This window comes from Callorhinus ursinus, unplaced genomic scaffold, assembly GCF_003265705.2.
Source record: "Callorhinus ursinus isolate GAN/ISIS: 27379988/994484 unplaced genomic scaffold, GSC_fseal_2.0 scaffold94, whole genome shotgun sequence".
In the NCBI taxonomy this organism is placed as follows: Eukaryota; Metazoa; Chordata; class Mammalia; order Carnivora; family Otariidae; genus Callorhinus; species Callorhinus ursinus.
The window spans coordinates 1,324,957-1,343,727 of NW_027397156.1; the positions used below are offsets into that span (position 1 = coordinate 1,324,957).

The 18,771-nt window shown below is 44.5% G+C and overlaps 2 protein-coding genes across 3 annotated transcripts in view; both read right to left on the bottom strand.

Annotated features, from left to right (window-relative positions):
• Positions 1 to 7,637, bottom strand: part of ANO2 (anoctamin 2) — a 379,342-nt gene extending 371,705 nt beyond the window's left edge. Inside the window, exon 1 of the mRNA XM_073888754.1 lies at positions 7,539 to 7,637. Coding sequence (XP_073744855.1) covers positions 7,539 to 7,560 — 22 coding nt within the window. The 5' untranslated portion in view covers positions 7,561 to 7,637. The remainder of the gene's footprint in view (positions 1 to 7,538) is intronic.
• A 3,442-nt stretch (positions 7,638 to 11,079) lies between these two features.
• The window catches only part of VWF (von Willebrand factor), a 140,328-nt gene continuing 132,636 nt past the window's right edge, over positions 11,080 to 18,771 (bottom strand). For both annotated transcript variants that reach the window (XM_025851854.2, XM_073888725.1), the window contains 5 exons: positions 14,989 to 15,087; positions 14,204 to 14,332; positions 13,665 to 13,704; positions 11,611 to 11,708; positions 11,080 to 11,395 (listed from right to left, as the gene is read on the bottom strand). In XM_025851854.2, coding sequence (XP_025707639.2) covers positions 11,207 to 11,395; positions 11,611 to 11,708; positions 13,665 to 13,704; positions 14,204 to 14,332; positions 14,989 to 15,087 — 555 coding nt within the window. In that variant the 3' untranslated portion in view covers positions 11,080 to 11,206. The remainder of the gene's footprint in view (positions 11,396 to 11,610; positions 11,709 to 13,664; positions 13,705 to 14,203; positions 14,333 to 14,988; positions 15,088 to 18,771) is intronic.

Consider the following 18,771-nt stretch of genomic DNA (forward strand, 5'->3'; position numbering starts at 1 on the left):
AAAAACTAATGATGTAATGTTTGGTGATTAACATAACAATAAAAAATAAATAAAATAAAATAAACAGGACTTGATCACCAAAAACAAACAAACAAAACACACACATGATCTCAACACAGCCCAAATGTTGGGTTTAACAAAGAAAAAACTTTAAACTAGCAAACATAAATACGTTCTAATAAATAAAGATAAGTATGATCTTAATAAGTGGAAGATATGGAAACTGCAAAAGTTCAGAGAACTAGAAAATACAAACAAAAATCAATGTAATTGGTTTCACACTCCCTGATTTCAAAACTTACTACAAGCACAGCAATTAGGCAAGAACAAGAAATAAAGACAGCCAAATTGGAAAGGAAGAAATAAAACTGGCACTATTCAAATGACATAATATTATATAGAGAAAACCCTGAAGACTATCAAAAAATTGTTAGAACTAATAAATTCAGTAAAGTTGCAGGACAGAAAATCAAATACAAAAAAAACTTATTTAAAGTTACTGTGGTATTGGCATAAGGATAGAAAAATTGATCAGTCATCGGAATTGGGATTCCAGAAATAAAACCGTGAATTTCAACAAAGGAACTAAGAAGTGGGGAAAGAAATGGGGAAATGCTACTGGGACAACTGGATATCCACACACAAAAGAAGGAAGTTGGGCCCTTTCGTCACACCATACATAAAAATTCATATTTTCAAAAATGGATCATGACCTAAATGCAGTAGGTAAAACTATAAAACATGTGAAAGGTAACACAAGAGTAAATCTTTATTACCTTAGGTTAAGCAATGATTTCTTAGCTATTTTACCAAAAAGCACAAGCAATCAAAGAAAAATAGACAAACCGACTTTCATCAAAATTAAAAATGTTTCAAAAGACACCATTAATGGGGCGCCTGGGTGGCTCAGTCGTTGAGCATCTGACTCTTATTTTCAGCTCAGGTCATGATCTCAGGGTTGTGAGATCAAGCCCCATGTCGGACTTCATTCAGAGTCTGCTTGAGGTTCTCTCTCTCCTTCTCCCTCTGCCCCTCCCCCTGCTCCCTCTCTAAATACATAAATAAGTAAATAAATAAAATCTTTAAAAAAAGACACCGTTAATAAAGTGAATGTACAACCTAGAGAAGGGGAGGAAATATTTCCAAGTCATATATCAGAACAGGGATTGTATCCAAAATATATAAAGAACTTTTACAACTCAACAATTAAAAAAAAAAAAAACAACCTAATTTCAAAATGAGCAAAGGATATGAATAGACATTTCTCCAAAGAAGATAGGCAAGAAATATTCAATAGCACATGAAAAGATGTTCAACATCATTAGTCATTAAAGAAATGCAAATCAAAACTATGACACACCACTTTACACCACTAGGATGGTTATGATTCAAAAAAAAGACAAACAATACCAAGGGTCAGTGAGGATGTAGAGAAATTGGAGCCCTCAGACGTTGCTGGTGGGAATGTAAAATAATAGCCTAGCAATGCCTGAAATGTTAAACACAGAGCTTCTACATGATCCAGCCATTCTACTCTAGGTATATACCCAAGAGAAATAAAAACATACCACACACAAAAACTTGTATGTGAACATTCATAGCAGCATTATTCATAGTAACCAGAAAGTGGAAATCCAAATGTCCATCAAATGATAAATAAACAAATGTGGTGTATCTAAAGAAGGGAATATTATTCCACTTTAAAAAGAACTGAGCTACTGATACATGTCACGATATGGCTAAACACTGAAAGCATGCTCAGTGAAAGAGCCCAGACACAAAACACTATATACAGTATGATTCCACTTATATATAATATCCAGAATAGGCAAATCCATGGAGACAGAGAGTACATTAGTGGTCATCAGGAGTTAGAGGGAGGGAGGAAAGGTGAATGGCTGTCAGTGAGTATGAGGTTTCTTTTTAGGATAATGAAAATGTTCTGAAATTAGCAGTGAAAGATGCACAACTCTATGAATAAAAACGACTGAATTGTACATCTTTAAAGGGTGGATTTTATGGTATGTGATTATATCTCAATAAAGCTGGCATTTAAAAAAAAATGGAATTCCTAGAACTGAAAAGTACAAAAAGAAAAAGAAAAACTTCATTGGATGAGCTTGACAGCAAAGTGAAGAAGGCAGACAAAAGATCAGTGAAGTTAAAGATGGATCAATAGAAATGATCCGATCTAGAGAACAGAAGACTAAAGACTGAAAAAAAATTAACACAGTCTCAGGAACTGGTTGGGACCACATGGTCTAACATACATGTTAGAAAAAGAAGATGACCGAAAGTCAGGCAGAAAAACAACTGAAGAAAGAGTGAGTGAAATTTCCCAAAAGTTGATAAAATACAATTAATATCCATACTCAAGAAGGTCAACAAACTCAAGGAAGAAAAATACAAAGAAAATCACCCCTGGGCACATCATAGGCTGACTGATGAACACCAAAAATAAAAATAAAATATTAATATCAAGAGCTACCAGATTAGGAAGGTATTACACATGGGTAAAATAAAAATCTGGATTAAGGCTGACTTCTCATCAAAACCATGGAGACCGACAGAGAACACCTGGAGTCCTGAAAGGAAAAACTTGTCTGATGCAAGTATTCTTCCAAAAGGAGAGTGAAATAGACAGTTTTCCATAAAAACACAAGCTAAGAGGGATGACTGGGTGGCTCAGTTAGCTAAGTGTCCGACTCTTGGTTTTGGCTCAGGCCATGATCTCAGGGTCATGAGATCGAGCCCTGTGTCGGGCTCTGTGCTCAGTGGGGAGTCTGCCTGAGATTCTTTCTCTCCCTCTCTGTTTAGTCCTCCCCCTGTTCTCTCTCTCTCTCTCAAATAAATAAATAAAATCTTAAAAAAAAAAAAAAAAAACACAAGCTGAGAGTTTGTCACCAGCAGAACTGCACTTCAACACCTACTAAAGGAGGTTCTTCAGGCTGAAGGGAAATGGTACCAGATGGAAACTGGGGAGCTGTTCCTGAGGAAGGGTCTTGTGTCTCCCTCCTACAGAGGAGAGGCGAAATAGACTGGCAGCCCTCTGGTCTAAATGGATGATGAACTGTGGAGCTTTTTATATGCCATAAGCCACTACTTTTCAAATTAGAGGTTTACCCCAATGGCCGGTGATCTACAGGTTTGCAAACAGCATTTTTAAAAACATAATAGAGTGGAGTGGCGCAAGAAAGAGTAGAACACAAACACCCCTTTTAAAAAAATCATAAACAATAGATGCTCACGTGATGATTAATACTCTTTCCAAAAAATCTATTAATGAAACTACAGCTCATTATGTTGGGCAATGTCTTATATAAATAGCACAAATATCACTGTGACATTCTTCTCAAAGTTTAATGTTGATGAACTAGAACTAGCCTCCTTCTATTAGACAATGAAACCCATAACTTGCTGTCTCTTTTCTGACCTGCCTGTCAGGAAGTTCACAGATAAATTTTTGTTCAACTGCAGTACCTATTCTTAGTCTAGGTTTTGTGATATAATACTGTGTTCCCAATCCTTCATTATTTGGCATTTGTTCATTTAAGTGTTATTGTATCTGGGGTTTCCTCTTTTGTAAACTGTTTGAAGATTAATAAATAATAAGAGAAATAGTTCTTTGATACAGGCAAAAATAAAAACAGATTAAAAAGGGATTTGGGTGAAGAATAATTACCAAAATAGTTAAAAACAGGGAACTTTTATTTTTATTTTATTTATTTGTATTTAAATGTTTTTCACAATAGAAGTATATTATTGCTTTTTTTAAGCTATTTTTAAATCAGCTAATGATGTATATCAGGCATCAAGGACTGCTAGAAAGTATGGATTATCCCTACGTCAGTGAACAAGTCAGAAGATACAAGGTATTAACAAAGAAACAAGCTCAAAATGGAGTCATTTGCACAAGTGCAGGCATGCATGCGTGCGTGAGCACACACGCACACGTGCACGCGCGCACACACACACACACACAGAAAATCAACAATTTCAACCTATCCCTGGAATGTGACCTTTTATCCTGGGTATGTGACCTTTGAAAGGTTTGTCTGAAATTTCCCCATCAACACTGGTGAGGTAGTAAACCGCATGATAAAAACACTATCATTCCCTTTCCCCAAAAAGATGGTTTCCAGGCCTGAAACTATCCTTTTTCTTTGCTAATAACTTCTTGCCCCAGCCTCCTTCCTATAAAACCTTCCATTTTGTAGGACTCCTCAGAGCTCCCCTCTACTTGCTGGATGGGATGTTGCCAAATTCGTGTATCACTTAATACAACCAATTCGACCTTCAATTTTACTCGGTTGAATTTCGTTTTTTAACAAAGGGTAGTGTGCCCTCTAACTTGTATTTGCTCAACAGAGGAAGGGAGTAACACCGGCTAATTGTGAGAACTGCAATCCCTCAGAAGTTTCAGCAGAGACTAACCTAGGTGGAAGGTTGTCAGCCAGACAGACTTAAAAGTTACCTCCTTGAAGTTTCTGGAGGAAATGCAGGGTTGTCAGTAGGAGTCCAAGAAAGATGTTTAGCACATTTTGAAAGAACCACAGTAGGGTCATGCTAATGTCATTGGTGTGGTCTGAACAAGTCAAAATTTGACCCCACCTCCTCCTTCTTATGACGAACAGCAGTGGATAAGGCTGCTAAAGTATTAAGACCGTCTTAGGGGACCAAGAGTCTAGAAGGTAAGGTCTTAACAGGCAGGGTGTTGTGCCCTATTAATCTTTGTAACTCCAACACTGAGCATAGTATTTGGCATACATTCCAGCTCACAGGTGTCCTCTGAGCTGATCTGAGCTGCACTTACAGGGGCATAATAGAGTGAGCCAGATTTGCTAGAGCCCATCAGGACACTAAGCACATCTTCTTCCCCCTGTGGTCACTAGGTCAGTTTCCCATGCCTCTGTAAACCCCAAATGTGGAACTGAGGTAATCCGTGCTGGTTAAGACATGTCCCCAATGTAGATCACAATGGCACATTTCCTTATGAGTTTGGTGATGACAACCAGCCTCCTCGGGCTTGGTCCCACGAGATAAACTAACCATGATGATTCCAGATTGGAAATAGAGTTGACTCGAACCACGCAGGGTTAGGGGTGCCAATCCCCTCGTGCAGTTAAAAATCTGCATGTAACTTTTGACTCCCCCAAAACTTAACTACTAATAGCCTACTGTTCACTGGAAGCCTTACCAGTAACATAGACAATTAATTAGCACGTGTTTTGTATATGTATTATATACTGTATTCTAAGAACAAACCTAGAGAAAAGAAAATGCTAAGAAAATCATATACACTTCTGGTACTGTACTATAAAAACAAATCTGCATATTAGTGAATGCACGCAGTTCAAAGCTGTGTCGTTCAAGGGTCAACTGTAATGTATAGATACAGCCCTGCCTGGACTGTGGCCACCGCATTTCCCTAACAGCCTTGTAAAATCAGTATCCCCCTGAAAGCCCCAGTTCCCCCCACATTTCCCAGCCCCACTTGCTGGTACCTATACTTCCTTCTAATGACTTCTTATGAACAGAGCAAAAGCCACAAGGTGAGGTGCTAGGGAAAACAAGTTTGAATTCCAACTTTATCCTTCTGTGATTATTCAGTGGTTAACACAATATAACTGGCATATTTCTGAAACTCTCTGAACTTCAGGCTCCTCTTCGATGAAATGGACTGAACATTAACAACAAAGTTGTTGTGAGGCAAAGCACCTAGCACAGTGTCTGGATAAAGTCGATGCTTGAGGAATATTAGTCTACCTTTTCTCTGAATGCCAAGAACAGATGGCCTGAGCTACGAGACTCTGCGTGAGCTGGCTCACTCTTGCCACTCTCCCTCTTCATCCCTCTGCTCCAGGCACTTGGCTTCCGCACTATTTTTTGGACAGCTCAAGCACACTCCTGCCGCAGGGTCCTTCACCTATATATATTTGCCTTTGCAAGATCATTCTCCAGATATTTGCAAGGCTTGTTTTTTCATTTAGCACAATCTCTGTCCCAGCTCATCTCTGCAGAGAGGCTTTGTCTAACCCCCGGATCACAAATAGAGACTGATTCTGTTTTGCAGCTAGAGGTAAGATCCTTATGTCTAGTGGTCAAATTTCTGTTCTCCATGTGCTCTAAGAATGCCACACATAGGGTGGGACAAGTTTCTCTCAGCCAGCACAAAGAGTTCACAGATGGGTGGATTTCCAGAAAATCAGGTCCTTATTTCATTAAATCAAAGACAAGCTTCACCTTAGGCCCTATGCCTCATGTCCTCAAGCCTTGCCTTACCATGGATGATGGCAGAAAAGGTACACGGTGTAACCAGACCAGTACCTGAGGCTGGTGTTTGGAACTCACCCCTCCCCCTCACACATCCACTTCCTCCAGCCAGCAAAGTGGCCCAGGTTCCCACATACAGCAACTCAGAGAGCATTACAGGTTGCTGGAAAGGACCATCCTATTAGGTCTCTGCATCCTAAAATGACAGGTGTGTGGCAAGACAGAGTGAGAGGAGAAAATGTCTGTCAGGGTGACAGATAGCTAGATGGGCCAGGGCTCTGAGATCAGGTCCCAAGAACAAAGTCCAGGCAAGTAGAGGGACCCAGAATACCACAGTCCTCTAGGAGAGCCCCCACCTTGTCTAAGATCCTCCCTCCACCTGCCACTTGCCTTTGGGCTTAGATCTAACCTCGCTCAATGGGGCCTTCTGTCCTGGACCAGGGTCCACATGGCTCCTAGAGATATCTCCGGGACTATGACTGACACCTACCTTCCAGGTCCTTTGATTCACTGTTCATGCCAATGGAGTGGGCACCTCCCAGCCGCAGGCCTCACTCAAGAACCGCCATAAGAAACTCAACATAATCCCTTTCCAGGCAAGTCAACCCTGCCCAAGTGCGTGTCTGCTCAGTATAACTTGAGAGATGCGGCAGGAGAATGCCCTCCGCCCAGGAAGTCCACCTCCACTTGCTTTTCCTCTAAGAGAAGGGGCGCCTGTGTTTCCCTGCACCCTGAGGTGTAAATGCCCCACTTTAAAGGCAGGTTTGGGTTAGGGTGGGAAGAGACTTCCTGAAATCCTGAGGACACTCCAGAGAGGACAAAGTCAAAGTCGCTGGGGATGAATCCGAACCTCAGCAGACTGCTTGTGAATTAAACCCCAGTTGCTTGCTTGCCCTAGATAAGCTAAACTAAACATCCAACGACTAGTAATGAGTTGAGGCCAAAACGCAGAGGTAAGAATGGGTAATCAATCACCAAAAAGCCGCTGCACCAATACTCTGCCTCTTGCCCTACCTTCTATCTCCTTGATAAATAATAAAGAAGAAGAAGAAGAAGAAGAATGTGGGAAATTGCTCAGGCGTCCCTCAGCTCCCCGACCCCGGCGGAGAAGGGACCAGTGCCCTGCGCCTCCCTCTCCAGGTTCACGTGGGGTCAGCAGCCCCAAAGGCGCGGAGTTAGGATGCCAGCTCCGTCACTCGCAGCCCCTCTCCCTGCTACGACTCGCCGGACGCTCAGGACCAGAGGCCCGGGCAGGGGAGACTCACCGCGCAGCCCGGGGGCGGCCATGGTGCGGGCACACAGGACGCGAAACCCGGACTGGCCCGCGGCTGCGCCGGCGTCTGCTCGGGCTTATTCCGCCGCGGGGCTAATTCCATGGCGCTGAGCGGCGCCCGGACGTGCCCGCCCCCCGCCGCCCGCTCCTCCCCCTCCCGCCACCCAGCGCCGCCCGCCCAGCCGCCCGGGGTTCGAGCGGGGGGCTCCCGGCTGCGCCCCGGGCGCACCGGCGCTGCGAGCGGCACGTGGGCCAGGAGCGCGCCCGCCGGCGGCTCGAGTCCGGGCGGCGCTGGGGTCAGTGAGGCCGAGGGGCGAGCCGGGCAGAGCTGCCTCCTCACCTGGGTCGGGCGTGAACGTTCAGCCGGATTATCTGGCGCACCATCTGGCTGATGAGTTTCCAATCCCGCCCCGCGGCCCCGGCCGTCCCGGGCACTGCCGGCTCGGGGAGGGAGGCTGCCTCGCCCAGCTGCCGGCGCTCGCCCTCGCGCCCAGCTGTCCCCACCTCTCCCGAGAGTCCGAGGGGCGGGAGCGGGGCGCGGGGGGGCATAGGGCCCGAGAGATAGGACAGGAGGAGGGGCTGCGAGAGGCAGAAGGGGGGCAGGTAGGACTCACTGGGACCATCCCTCTGAGAGGCTTGGGACTGGGTCCAGGAGGGAGCCTGGAAGCTCCATCCCAGAGAACAACGGGAGCCCCATCTCTCCCGCCTGCTTCAGGTGCCCTGCGACGAGCAGAGAAACGGAAGACCCTCTGAAGGGCCATTCTGGAGGAGGGAATCTACGAGTCCAAGATGCAGGGACCCAAAAAAGTGAAAGGGTATTATGTTAAGGTCAAGTATGCTATTTATTCTTCAGTGTGAAGAATCGCATCTCCTACACTGATAAGGTAGGCTGGTGGTGATTGCTCCCCACTTGCTAGAGGACAAAGGGGAGTAGACAGCACAGATGAGTCAGGGGCGACACAAAAGGAAAACCAAAAGTATTATGTCCCAATCCAGAGCTTTATTGCCGCCACGAGGAGTGATCAGGGCTAACGTGTATTCCGGACTCCCGCTTCCTGAGGTAGCCCCCTCAGAGCTTGACCGCGGTGATGATTTGATTCTGACACATCCCTATGAGGCAGTTGCTGCTGGTGTGCCCATCTGACAGATGAGACTGCTGTGTAAAAGGTCAAGCAACTCGCCTCTAAGAGCTGGGCCAGGATCCGCAAGGAGCCAGCATGCTCAGAGTCCATGCCCCAATGCTTTGGGCTATTCTTCTTTCTCTCCCAGACAATGCCCTTTTCCCCATTCACTCCCAGCAACTCTTCTCCATGTCTTTTCAAGGCCAAGAGCACTGGAAGCCTTTCTACCATGGTTCCTTGATCCATTCCCTTTCTTCTCTCCCTCCTGCACTTTCTTATCCTTTAAGCCCTGTATACTCTCCCCTTGAGACTCCCCCTAAAACTCTCACCTTGGGGGACTCTGTCTCACCTGATCTGAGGGCAAGCAGGAAGAGCCCCTGAGCCCAGAGACAGGCCCATGCCCTGTTAAAAGGGAAAGTGGCTGAGACACACCCCCACTGCCGCTTTCTTTGTTTGCAGCCTCCTTACCCTGCTCCCTTCCATTTCTTAAAAAATCAAAACATACAGTTTTTCTGATTTGGCTTTTTTCTTGACAGTGAATTGTCCTATCAGTAAATCTGAGGAGAAATTCAAGCTATGGAGGCACAGGGTGTTGGAAAATTGACACCTTATGCTGGAGAGGTAGCCTCCCTGCTGAGTTTCTCTATGGCCCATGCCTCCAGTAACACCTCATCCCCAGGTAGAGTGTTAGGCGACCAGTAAGAAGAGAGAGAGGTAATTCCCTGCCCCTGGATCTGGTTTCCTACAGAGACCTCAGAGGCTACTCAAAGCTGGAGGCTGGGTCATGGACGGACAGATGACAACCTGTGAATTATTGAGCAGTTATATAAAACTTCTATCCATTCTTCCTTTCCTCTGCTGACTAAACTCCCCGCCAAAGCTGCTCAACACAATCCATGCCATTTGCCTGTAGTGTATCTCCCCTCCGGGTGATTCCCCACAGTATCGGAAGTGGGTGAGTCCTAGAAATGCAGTAGTCACTGGTTCCGGGGCCCCGCGAGGACCGAATCTGTAAGCAACAGTGATGGTATGGCTCTCGTGGAGTAGCCTGGGAGTTCTTGCCTAGGTGTCAGGCACCTGGATTCTGAACCTGCCATCCAGCCGCTGTGGGACCTTTGGCAAGTCACTCGAGTTTTCTGAACTGCTTTTATTCTCTGTAAAGGGGCGGCGGGGGGAGGGGGGAGTGGATTGGATGATGTCTAAATCCTTTCCAGCTTCACCATGCAGCACTTCCAGTGAGTAGAGTCTCTCCTGTGCTAAAAGGATCTGGAATGAAAATCAATTCTCCATCAAATTCCTGTTACAAACCCAGGGCATTCCGTTTATTCTCATGGGTATTCTCTCCCCAGCTAGAGTCTCCACCATCTGGCCAGCATATACATGTAAACTCTTCACATAAATTGTCCTCTCCACAGAAGGACAATCTGTTCTTGAGAGTGACATTACTGGTTAGTGATTTGGAGACTGGGTGAAGTCTGGTGTTATCTCCACCCTTCCACTAAAAGATGTCTGGAATAAGCAGGGCCTGGGTATCCAGCATACAGCCCAAAAGAAACTGAGCTCTTTCCCTCCTCAGGATAAAGTCAATCCCTAATGCTCTGCCACTGAAAATAGAGACACTTATTCCCCCCGCTTTGAGCCTTGATTTCCCCTCATTTTTATTCTTGTCACTTCTTATGTTATTCAAGAGCAATTTACAGTTACCCCCAGAATTTCAGCCGTATTTTATCCTCTCAACCCCCTGAGTGAGACTAACGTTCCTATTCTCCAGATGAGGAAACTAAGTCTGAGAACCATTAATGGTCTTATTTGGGGCCACACAGCAGAACAAGGGCCATGTGTAGAACCCAGGCCTGCCTGCAAGTCTGGGGCTCATCCCCCCATGGCCGAGCCTGTGCTGGATGGGCCCCTATTCCTGCACCTGCCAGCACCCCTTTTCGAGTCCCCTCGGTCCTCAGCACCTCTTCTTCCCTCAAGGGCTACTGATGATACATGGGAACTTAGGGAGCCAACGGCTCAGAGAAACCCTTGCATACCTGCTCAAACTCCTTCACCCCAAGGTCAGCCACACTGGCAATAACCATGTCTGTCTTGGCAGGAGTCTGGCCCCAGGGCCCACCCCTCTGCTCTGTTCAGAAGCCCCTGGATCCAGAGCTTGGAGAACCTAGTGTTCCTGAGCAAATCCCTTCAGGGATTTGGGCTGGGTTCTGAGGAGGCCTGCCTCCCCACAATCCTCTCCCCACCCGATGGAGGCAGACACCACTTTTTCCCCGAGGTTGGCCATGCCTGGGGCTGGAGTGCTTCCAGACGGAGCCTGTGCTTTCTCCCCCAGAACCAGGTTCGGAACTCAGGCCCAGCCTACCGCTGTCATCTCAGCCTAGTAGACACAGTGAACCATCAGCCTTTTGCAGGGGGAGAGATTGGCCTTTATTGTGGGCTCAGGAGCACCCAAGAGCGGAGCACGAGGAGCGAGCAGCCGCGCTCTGGCGGGCCCAGTCTCGGGTGAGGAAGGCGACAGCAGGTGTCCAGGGCAGCAGCCTCACTTGCTGCACTTCCTGGGGGAGCATCTGCACTGCATGGCATTGAGGATCTCGTGGTAGACCAGGGAGCCGTTGGTGCAGCGCAGGGGCACCCGCATGGGCTCCGTGTGAGTGGGCGAGCAGCAGGAGCACTGGTCCTGCACATCCTCCGTGTCAATGGAGTACAAGGCTTTGCTGGCACATTTACCCTGTGACGGAAAGGGGGGGGGGCACATTGCAACGTTGGAGGATCCTGCTAGGCAATTGGCAAAGGGACATCTCAGGGAAGTCTGGCATGCCCGCTATCCTTATGGTCCCATTACACACCCAAATCCCGCTAGCGGTGATCTCTGTGCATGTTTGATCAGGAAACACAATCCTACCCTTCCCCACCCAGGCCTCACTGAAGCCAGGGCCCTCTTACCTCACAGTAATGAATGTCCACTTCCTCTTCCGACTTACAGTCTCCCACCTTGACATACCGCAGCCTGGCCGTGATATCCTTGCATTCAAGCTCCTCACCTACAGGACGGGTGAGAGATGGGGCCAGGTGCCTGGCTGAGATTCAAGAGAATGCTCTCCGGCCCATTTCCCTCACCTCACTGGAAAAAGGTCAGTTTCACAGTAACCAAATCACCAAAGCCGGCTGCGAGGAGGGGAATTAAGTTATCCTGGTTCACCGCAGAATCTCCTGGCCCTCCAATCCAGAGATATAGTTACGGCTGGGTTTAACTCACTTAATGGTACAATTTTAATGGCAGGAGGAGCCTAGATCCACTGTGCGATGGTGTTGTAGATGGATGAGTCTTGTTTTATGTCATTGTAGACTCTAAAAACCATAATGACTAGAGCAGTCTTCTTATGCTTATAACTATACCCGGAAGCTAATGGGCAATGAAGTAGCCAATAAATATAACTAATATCTATCTTTGCCTTTAGAAAAGAGGAAAAGCAAATGTCATGGCCACACGAGGGGCTAAGAGCATCTCTAGGACCCTCTTACGGAGTCCTCCCTTTGGGAATAGCCGTCTCTGGGCTCTGGCATGGCAAGGATTAGTGGCACTCAGATCTGAACCTCTACTAGGCCCACCGATAATTCTAAGATTTAATGCCAACTCGCCACTCCCCATCTGAACACTGGGACTCTTCCATTCTTGAATGGCTCCCAAACTAAATCAACCCTAACTACATATTAGCCTGCCTCCCAACTTCCAAATAACTTCATTTTACAGTGAAAGCCTGCCAACCACATTAAAAGAATGAATAAGGAAAACACATTTAGGCCAACATGCTATATTCTTTCGCTGTAGATTTAAATCCCTGAGCCTGGCTTCCTCTCCTTATGAAGAGTCTCCACCCTCCTGAAAGTACTGACCAACACAGTCCCCTTGCTGCCTCCCTGCTAGTTTGGCAGATAACTGTCTCTTGACCAAATTCCATGTGCAAAGTGTGCCCAGAGAGAATTCATGCTCCCTGATGGTTTCCAGACTTCAACATTCTGAAATTTATGCAGATAGGAATCACAGAAAGAGTAGCTTTCTGAGTGTGTTTCCTTGATCTGCAACCTGCTCACAGCAATTGCAGGGACTGTCAGAGTTAGTAGTCATCAGGAAGAGAATGAATGATTCACGCTTTCACTCTTCCTTTCTTTACCCAATACCGAACATGGGCCCAAGACCCCCAAAGAAAACAAAAAACACAAAGCACTAAACCAAAAACAAAAACTATTAGCCCAGGCAAGTGATCCTATATTCAGAGACCACAACACTAACACTAGGATTCGGCGAGTTACTGGTGCTCGTGAACACAGGTATGTGTGGTGAGATTGCTCTCTCATGGGCAGCCCTGTAGACTCTGGCCCCAAAGCTGTTGCTGTGAGTTACGAGGACCCACTGGCAGAACATAACTGCAAGGCCATGAGGGGCTGAGAGTGAAGAAGGGGAGGTTAATCAATGTAGACCAGTCTTACGAACTCTTGAGAAGACTCTGTGCTCTCTGCCTCTGCAGGCCTCACAGCCCACAGAGGGAGCTGATGTTAACCAGCTGGTGGCTTCTGTTTCTCTGGGAGGTGGCTGTCTGACCCTCAAAGAATACATGTGTCTTGAGTGTCTGCTCTGTCAAGATTATGGATCAAGGGTGCCTTTCTTCAAAGAGCTCTGGTTGGAAAAAGAAGATACTGTCTCAAGATGGGACTGTGAGCCACCCCTGCCTCTAGGAAAGAAAAGGCAGGTAGGAGAATAGAAATACTTAGGAGTTTTGGAAAAAGGGAAGAGACTGCTTCACAGGGATTCGAGTGGCGATTTGAGGAGGGGGCAGTCTAAGAACATTCAGGGAGGGTGGAAGTTCCCTGCAGAACTGAACCTAGTGATTGGTCAATGGTTAAGAACTATCTTTCCAGAACAAGCTTCCTCCAAAGAAAATAGTTCCTGGACTTGGTCTGACAGATTTCAAGGGACAAGCTATTGGTAATATACTTACATGTGTCACAGCAGGTGCCTGGAATTTTCGTGATTTTCCCCTAAGAAAACAGCAAAGTCCCAGATTAGGCACAACTAGGACATAGCAGACAACTTCTGGGTCATTCTCACAGCCCCGAGCTTCAGGCCCCGGACATAAACTGTGCATTGCCATCACAACTGGGAACAGACTGACCATCCTACCTGACCAGGCTGGAACAATTCTGATTATTCTAGATTCTCTCCCAGTTGCATCACCAGGATCATATTCTCAGGAGAGACTAGAAATCATCTGATCTCTCACCCTCCCGTTCGAGGATCACAGATTCAGTCTCCCCCAAGGGAAAGGTATCTATTGAAAGCACCATATACTGCAGAGAGTTTTGTCTCTCCAACAGGCTTTGATTTTGAAACTTCACTGGTTTTTAAACTAGGTCCAGGGTCTCCCTTGGACACTGGGACATCATGTCAGAGAAGACCATGCTGTTCAGAGGACTCTGTTCTTAGAGTCAAAGATGGAGCGGTCAAGAGGAAAGTAGGGCCTGAGCTCCAACTACTCACTCCCTCGGCCAGACACTTGTGTTCATCGAAGGGTGGGCAGCCCGTGACCCTCTTCTCCCAGATGTACTCTCCTCTCTCATTGACCTTGCAGAAGTGGCTATCACAGCCATCCTGGAGCATCTCATCACGCTGAAAACAAAGAGGGGAAATGGGTAGAGCAAATCTGAAGACAGTGTTTGGTCTGCAAAGACACTTCAAACCATGACCTTGACTCCTTGAAGTTGTTGAAACAATTTGGAGGACTATGGAGCAAGACTGAGACAGTATCTACAGTCTCCACACCCAGAGCACACAATAGAAGTGAGTCCCAGCTTGGTTACTGTGAATAGGGCTGCATAAATGCAAAGAATCCCTCCAAACTCTTCTGACCACCCAGAAGCTTAAAAAATTAAGACATAGTGAGGGTAAACTAGCAAATCAATAACTGAACCAGAGATGAACCAGGGCACCACCACCCTAACAACCAATTTTCACTCTCATAGATCAGACTTACTGTCTCCCTGATTGACTGTCCAGTCTTATAGGCAATCAAAGCTGGAAGAAATCTTAATGATCAACCAACACCAAATCATGGCCCTTATGCCAACCACACTCTGGTCAAGAAGAGTGAAAAAATTACTAAATCAAAGAGAAAATTTTGTACCTTCTATAGGCTATCCATCTTTTCTCTATAAAATCAGAAATAGGTGGGAAGCTAATATTGACCCAAACTTAGTCCCTCTTTCTTGAAGAAGAAATGCCAAAATCGGAAACCAGGTGGTGACATGAGTTCAACTTGCTCCCACCTTCAGTGTCATGATCTGTCCTCCTTTTAGCTGAATGGTGCAAGCCGTCAGCAGACATTTCCCACAGCATTCACCTTGGTTCTTCTCTTCCTTGTAACCCTGTATCCAGGAGGAAAATCAGCCTTGGTTAACCCCCCAGGATACCCCAATCATAAGTAGGCTTACTTTTCTAGTTTCTGATCTCTCCCATCCAGCAAGTTTCACCCAAAGCTCAGAAAGTTAACATTCAACTCTTGTCTAACCTTCGTCAGTTCTCAGTCCCCTAGATGGCATTCCTTCCCTCTACATACGTACATCTTGTTCATGTTCTAGCAGCCAGACCTATTAAATTAGACCTCTCCCTTGAGTTCCAGACTTACAAATTCAATGGTTTGCTTGACAACTGTTTATCTTCTTATCTTCTCAAGATGTATATACAAAATGCAACTTGATTTTTGTCCCAAATTTCATTCTTCTCCGGTCCTACCTTACCTTGGTAAATGGCTTCATTACCCAGTTGCTCAAAACCAGAAATCTGGGAGTCATCCTTGACTTCTTTCTTTTTTCTCATCCCCCCACCCCCATCACCAAATCTTGCCAAAAATGCCTAACTCAACCTCTGCTTGTCATGACCAACGTCCTCTGTCATCACCTGGTCCAAGCAATCATCATATACCACTAGACTCTAGTAACAGTCTTTATTTAAGTCTTTCTACCTGCATTCTTGCCCCTATACTGTAGGTCTCCACACATCTGCTAGAAGTACTTTCTTATAAGTCTGGTCATGTCACCCTCCTGATTAAAAATAATCCATGGAGTTCTGGTTCTAGTAATGGCAGAGTAGTTTATATTGGGCTGACCTCCTATAGACAACAATTTTAAATTCTTGACAAAATATTTTTAAAAATTGTTGAAAGTCACTGGATGGCAAAAATAACATCTTGCGAATTTACTTCTCATGTCGAAGTAAGCTATGTGACAACAATAGCACAAAGTATAGGGGGCAAGTACATCATACATGAAGTGTATATTATCAAACCGAGGTAGACTATGGTAAGTCAAGGATGCATATTGTAATCTCTGGAGTAACTGCTGTTATCTCTGGCAAAATATTTTCTATCTTCCCTTGTGATTTCTTCTTTGATTCATGGATTATTTTAATGTATTTTATTTAATTTCCAAATGGTGTGGCATGTTTTCTAAATACCTTCTTGTTACTAATTTCAATCTAATTGTGGTCGTAGAATGTACTCTAAATGATTTCAAAATTTTCACATATATTGACCTCTTAATGGTCCAACCTTTGGTCCAGAGAGGTGAAGATTTCATGTGCATTTGAGAAGAATGTGTGCTCTGCATTTTGGGAGTACAGTAGTCTATTATTTTCAATTAGGTCAAGTTGGTGGATACAGTTTTCCAAATCTTCTATATCTTTACTGATCTTTTTTTCCTACTTGTTCTATCAATTACTGAGGGAAAAAACATTAGAATTATGAAATAAGGTTGTGGATAAGCCTATTTCTAGTTCTGTCAATGTGTACTTCATATATTAGAAACTCTGCTACCAGATGCATACACATTTAAGATTTGTGTGTCTTCATGATGAATCTACTCTTTTATAATTATGAAATAATCTTCTTTATTTTTGGTGACTTTCCTCATTTTACAGTCCATTTGTGTGGTATTAGTATATCCATCTCAGCTTTCTTATTCTTAGCATTGACTGGCATATCTTTTTTCATCCTTTTATTTTCAATCTCTCCATCTCTCTAAATTGAAAACAAATCTTGAGGCACCTGGCTGACACAATCAGTGGAGTGTGCAACTCTTGATCTGGGGGTCATGAGTTCAAGCCCCACATTAGGCATAGAGCTTACTTTAAAAAAATAGTAATAATAAATAAAATCGAAAGCACATCTCTTGTAAACAGCATACTAATTGGGTCTTGCTTTTTTATCCAAGTCTGACAATCTCCATTTTTTATTGGGATTTTGTTTTGCCCATTTACATTTAATGTAATTATTGATATGGTTGGGTTTAAATCTCCCATTTTGCTATTCATTTTATCTGTTGTCTTTTCTGTTATCTGTTCTATTGTTAATTATTTTCTGTATTCTTTTGGTTTGATCAAGTTGTTTGTTTAGAATTTTATTTTCTCTCCCCATTTGCCTTTTAACTGCATTTCTTCATATTACTATTTTAGTGGTTACACAGACTTATCCATTTATCATATGTCATCAAACTATATACTTAATATCTGTACATTTTATTGTAGGTAAACTATCCTGATTTTTAAAAAATAATAATTTTACAAAAATTTTAAAAATAAGACTTTCTATGGCTTCCTATTGCATTCAGAATAAAATCCAATCTTCTTAGCATGTTCTACAAGGCCCTGTATGGTTCCTTCCAAATTTTATGACCTTTTCTTCTACAACCATCCTCTTGCTTTTGACAATCCACCCCTTTGCATCTTCTAGGACCATGAATATGCCAACCTCTTCACCTGAGAGACTTTTTATATGTTATCCCTCTACCTGGAATGCTTTTCCCCATGCTTTGTATAACTAGCTCTTTCTCACCCTTGATTTTTGCTTCAATAATCATTTCAAATATCATTATTCGGAAAGGTCTTGTAAGATACAACACACACACACACACACACACACACACACACACACACACACAAAGATACTCTTCATAACACTTAACACAATCTGAAATTTTCATTTGTTCTCCCTGAGAGGCATGTAAATTCCAAACTAAGTCTATGCTGTTGTCATTGTATCCCAGCACCTGGCTCTAAGTAGACCTCCTACACTCACTGAGATTAGTTGAGCTGGGAACTCCTTGACAGTGGCTTGAAGTGACCGTCCTTCATTTATATCTGAGCTGGAAAAAGCAGCAGCTTCCAGACAATAGGATTTTACTATCTTGCAAAAATGCCCCCAAATCTGGGAGACAACATAGGGCAACCAACTCTATCTTGCAAAGTAAGAGGATTTTCAACAATGTTAATAAAACAAAAACCAAAAAGCTACCATCAGCTGCTTCATCACTGCATCAAAATTAAAGCTCTTTTAATGCTACCCACCACTCCGACAAAAAAGGGGGGGGACATAATCTCACAACATTTTTAAAGAATAAATTGAATTATATGAGAAGCCAACTATAATGTCATTCTTTCTCTCGTTTTGCCACACTTAGTAATAACCACTTGGAGATTCATTCATTCAGGTCCTGAGGTTTTCCTAACATGAAGCTCTAGCCAGTCAGTTTGGAGCCCTCAGACAGAAAATGTGGGCCTCTCTGCATTGCTCCCTTGTTCATTGCACATGGGCTGAATGCTTCTAATCAGCAGGCAAGGTTAGGAATCAGTAAGCTTGCACGGAATGAATTTAAACAATTTGCTACTCATAAACCAAGTTTCTGAACTCAATGTGTCCTCAGGGAGTAGGTTGTGCAGAAAGCCAGTGAGTGTGGAGTCAGCACAGAATCAGGGCTGCTGGGTCCAGGCCACACGCTCCAAACTGGGAAGGACACCGCTGGAGTTTGAGGCATCAGGTTGTCTTTCACTGGTGAGCTTTAAACTGTATTTTCAAGAATGTACCAATTCCTGGAAGGTGTAGGACTGAGGAAAGGGGACAGGAAGAAAGGAATGGAATAAACAGTACGAGTCAGTGTGGGTGGTTACAGTCAGGAGGAGATTAAACAGGGTTTAAATTGGGCAGGGTTTTGTGGAAGCGTGGATTTGGGTGTTTTTCTTTTCAGTGAGTGTTAGAAGAAGACACCAGGAAACAGCGT